Genomic DNA, 5000 nt, shown 5'->3' on the forward strand with positions numbered 1-5000 from the left:
AGTTAATAGTTATTTCTCATGTTGCAGTTTGGGCATTTCTGTCAAAAGGGAATTTATCTAAATCTTTGATCATGTGCGCAAGCTATAGTCGGATGACCGCTTTCACCAACTGATTCTAGAGAATCAAATTCAATTTTCTTCTCCGTCCGGATTTTTAGTTTCTTGTCGGTCATGTTTTCTATGTTTGGGTACTTCTTAGGTTACCATGCTGATTTATTATTATTATTATTATTATTATTATTATTATTATTATCATTATTATTATCATTATCATTATCATTATCATTATCATTATCATTATCATTATCATTATCATTATCATTATCATTATCATTATCATTATCATTATCATTATCATTATCATTATCATTATCTTATGCAGAGAAAGAGATATTACATCGAAAATGTGTTTAATGTCAATAATCCGCCTCCTTTAACTTCCAGTTTTATTATCGGCCAAACTGTAATCGTGGTGTCAGGGAGGTTGCGATTGCCAACTCAACTCGATGATGAGTTCAGTGGAATTGAAGCCAATTGAGTTTGTTGCTTCTCCATGCCAGTTCGCTACAATAACCATGCCAGTTCGTTACAATAACCATGTCAGTTCGCTACAATACGTTTACTCCGGTTACCGGTACTCCGATTTTCCCCTCTCATCAAAAAGCAAAATCTCATTTGACCCGTTTTGCTTCGAGTTTATTAACAGCAGAGCAATCAAACAGACTTGTAATCCGCTCTATAAACTTAAACTCAAACTTTTGTTAAACTAGAAGCCATTTTCCCGCTTTTTTCTTTTTTTTTTTTCAAGCTATCCACTTAAAATATTATTTCTCGCCAAGTGTTGCATCTAGTTGGGTAGTAGCAAAAAAACGCAGGGCCGGAGGCGGGGTCTTCATTCGATTTGAAAAGGACTAATTTGACTCGGGCGCTATCATATGTAGATGTCATAAGCTACCAAAAGGTGCCTGCAGATTGCAAAAAACGGTATTAAGACACCTTCACACCACAGAGCGCTCAAGTCACATTTTCCGTCAATGTTATGCTCTTGTTAGGCCATCCCCAATTTTTTTGTTTTTTCGTTTACCGTCGAATGCGTTTCCTGATATTGGGTCTGGCTGTGGAGCCAAGAAAACAACAAGACGGGAACCCAAAATCAATATGGCGGACAAGTTGGTGGATGTTGTTGCAAATGTAAGACAGTGTGGGAAAAAGGATCAACCACCGAAACTCCTATGCGACATAAAAATGGGTTAAAAACGTCATTACCAAAAATTTGGTTAAAAAAAAGGGGATGGCTTTATCTCTTCGGTGGTACATATTATTTGCATAACCGATTGCAGATACCAGACTCCAATTTAGGACTAGCTTATTTTATTGAGAGAAAGACTCAAAAGTACTATTTTATTCTCTTCATTCTGATTGTTTAGATTGCAAAGTGAATGGAAAGAAAGTGGTTCGTTCTTTCTTTCCGTTCTTCTCTTTCGTTCTTTCGTTTTGTCAATCGTAGTTATTTAGTACGGAAAGTAATTTTTGGAGATAATTTAAAAAATTTTATACTTCACTCACGGTCATGTGGATTCGTGAAATAGCTTTTTTACGATGAACATGGTAAGCTTCATATTGCATGCAATAACAAATGGTAATACATGTTTTCCAAAAGCAATGTTAGCCGTAGCAGCTGAAGGAAGGCCTTTACCACTTAGTTTCCATGGCAACTGCCGCTTGAGCAATTTTTTGTCACAAAAGCGCTGGGGTACTATTCCTTTATTGAGCAAGTAGCCTCTGCGATGGAATGGAGATTGACAAATAACATTGTACAGCAGGTTAAAAATTGATCTTCCCTACTTGTACAAATAACTTTCCTTGCCAGGAGGCTTATAGACACGACAACACTCTTTGTCTTTTAGTTTTCTTTTTAAGAGTAAAAATGCGGCCCGCGCCATTGTAGGGACTTGCGAGTGGACAGGAATTGGGCAAATTGGAACAAAGAGATAACTCGAGTTCCAACTCGAGCTCGAACTTCAACTCCAACTCTACCTCGAATTCGAATCTAAACTCGAACATTCTTTACTCACATACGCAATGGCAGATGTTATACAGATTATTTTCACAAAATTTTTCCAAATCGCAAAGTATTCTCTCAGAAAACAAGAACATCATTATAAGAGCTTATTCTACACAAAAAGTAGGTTTTGAGGGCGGAAAAAACGTTTACAGCCGAAGGTTTGATCACGACACGTGGAATTCAAAAATCTTTACACAACAAACTAGATGACAATCTTTACTTGACATGAATATCCTTTACATTTGCCATATTTAGCCAGAAAAACCATCCAGGTGTCTTCGCTTTGCTCTAAAGAAGCTTTCTATGTATTTTTTTCCGCGATTTCGACCAAAACTTCATGTTTTTCAGCATCTTCGCTGAAGGCCATTCATTTCTCGCTCGAGGGTGATCTTCGGAACATCAGAGAATGATGTTATTTCAACCAATTCCAACTGGAAAAAACTGACAGTGATTGGCCAATTTCCATATCTCGTTACTGATCAAGTTTCGCGAAGATCGGAATTACGCCCATTTTTTCCGATTTTTTTCCGAATGATTCTTGGGGTGAACCATTTCCAGTGGGGTCGTTAGAAAAGAGTTTTAATACAAATATTCCTAAAATCATTATGGCAATGATCCAATCGATGTTCACTTTATCAATACAGGCGATGGAGATTACGTCAATCAAGTGACCAATAAACCATGTCGTCAAGGTCTCCAGATACCAAGTGAGCTGTGGCTTTACAAATGTGGTCAGTTAATGCTTGGAAGATATGTGTACGTCCGCCTGCTGGGGAACCAAGTGTTAAAGCTTTGTGAAGTGGAAGTCTATTCGACTTGTAAGTTATACCTTGATAACCGAATTTAAATCAATTTTAGCGCTTCAGCTGTGAGGGCTTTCTTAAGCCGCAGCTTATCCTGGCCTGAGAGTTTATACTCATATAAATAGTTCCTTTCGTGTATTATGTACGCCACGGCCAGAGTAAGCCACGGCTTATTTTCTCTCGTATAAACGGCCCTATTAGCTACTAGGTACTCTGAAATCCGATGGTAAGCAAAGTGTTTTTTTCCCTTGAGTCAACTTTATGCAATGTTTAAAAAACGAGCACAAGAGTGAATTAAATAAGAGTGTTGATCTATCACTTTGTGGTCTTGCCCCAGCAAAGTCACAAATGGATTTATGTTTAAATACACTTTGCGCGAGAAACTAACAAAGTGCTGCAAATTTTATCCAATCAGGAGAAGCCATGCCACGCGTGACTACTTCTGCTATGTCTCTTTCAGGGACATAGCAACTGATTTTCGCGCGAACGGGTATTTTAAAAACAGACTCATTTGTGAACGTGCTGGGGAGCCCACCCATGCCCTAACACTGAACACTCTCATCTAATTTGTGTTTGATTGGATTTAAAAACACTCCACAAAAAGCATGTCCCTCTGGAGTTCGAACAAAGTTTCAAATTGTCAAAGGAGAACATTAGCAGATCAGAAAAACACTCCATACCTTACCAGTGTTCTTCATTTAGAGAGTTCTTTTGATGAGTGCTTTATCAGTTAAAGGTCATGCACGTGACGTGTTATCGCTGACCTGATAGGCTGTCTAGCGCATGAATTATTAATGTATTTATTTAAAGGTACTTTTAAGGCAGGATCCACTTGGTGGTCGATATCCTTGCTCTTAATAGCGTTCCTATCCCTGGACATAGAAAAAAACTCTTCCCTTTGACAGTTGATATTAAATGGCGACCAATTTTAACCGGCGATTGTATTCAGTTTTGAATCAAAAGCATATCGTTTCCGGTGATGTTAAAGAACAAAAAATTATTTTAAAAACGAATGCATGAAATGCCTTCTAATATTCTGAGAACTGAAAACTCATACCTCTGAATTTTTGTAATTATTGACAAAATTAAAAACTTTAAACCTCTACATTTCATATTGATAGTGTGTACATTTTTTTCCTTTGAAAAAATTGCTAGCGCCATAATTAGAATTGGATTTTAATTATCCTACCTGCATCGATTAGCTTTAGCCATTTGCGGGTAGATATGTTGTCCGTCAATTCCAGGCTCTGGTTAAATCCGTTTTTACCTAGGTTAAATTGGTGACCTCATTTTACCTGGGTTAAATATGCACTCTACCTAGTTTAAAGCAGCTGTCAACCACCAAAAAGGATTGAAAACACCTATAGACCGAACGCATAAATGGCGGCCAGAAAAAAATAAAATGCTTTTGTTTATGTCCTAATTAGCCTCACTAGCCTCGTTTGCATGGACAAAATATAACAGAAATGTTGCTTGATAGCGAGGCTAGTGAGTCTCATTATCACATAAACAAAATAATACATTTTTGGCCGCCATTTTATGCATTCGCTCAATTTGTTCTCTCAAACTGTCTTACGCATCTCAACACGTCTTCTCATTATTTCGTTTCAGGTTATCGGTTTTTGTACTCATACACGTATCTGTTCATCTCAAAATTAAAACTTAGAAAGGAAATAAATAACTGTACTTATCAGTACTCGAACTTGGACCCTGCAGATCTATAGTTTTTCACCACTACACTACAACGACATGCTGAACCCATCGCACTTCTTTTCATTATTTACTTTCCTGAAGTCAATTGATTACCACATATAATAACCAAACCAAATCCTAACCTGGCCCTAATCATTCTCTAGCCTTAATTGAGGCTCTAAAAAACGTTGCTTCAATTCATCTGAGTGCGTATTCAACCTACAAGGGTAAAATGAGGTCAACAGTTTAACCCACAATGTAAAAAGGGATTCAACCTGAGAACGGATTTTACCGGTAACAGATACATACTTCTCCAATTGTTCTTTAATAATAAAATGTAAATGTTGTTTTGTTGTTGTTGTTGTTGTTGTTGTTGTTGTTATTGTTGTTGTTGTTGTTGTTGTTGTTGTTGTTGAAGAAGAAGAAGAAGAAGAAGAAGA

The 5000-nt window shown here is 37.1% G+C and overlaps 1 protein-coding gene across 1 annotated transcript in view; it reads left to right on the top strand.

The window, feature by feature from the left end:
• LOC137997746 (uncharacterized) overlaps nt 1-5000 on the top strand; it is a 55683-nt gene that overhangs the window by 12950 nt on the left and 37733 nt on the right. Inside the window, exon 7 of the mRNA XM_068843948.1 lies at nt 2710-2883. Coding sequence (XP_068700049.1) covers nt 2710-2883 — 174 coding nt within the window. The remainder of the gene's footprint in view (nt 1-2709; nt 2884-5000) is intronic.

Source organism: Montipora foliosa, chromosome 3 (genome assembly GCF_036669935.1).
Source record: "Montipora foliosa isolate CH-2021 chromosome 3, ASM3666993v2, whole genome shotgun sequence".
Classification (NCBI taxonomy): Eukaryota; Metazoa; Cnidaria; class Anthozoa; order Scleractinia; family Acroporidae; genus Montipora; species Montipora foliosa.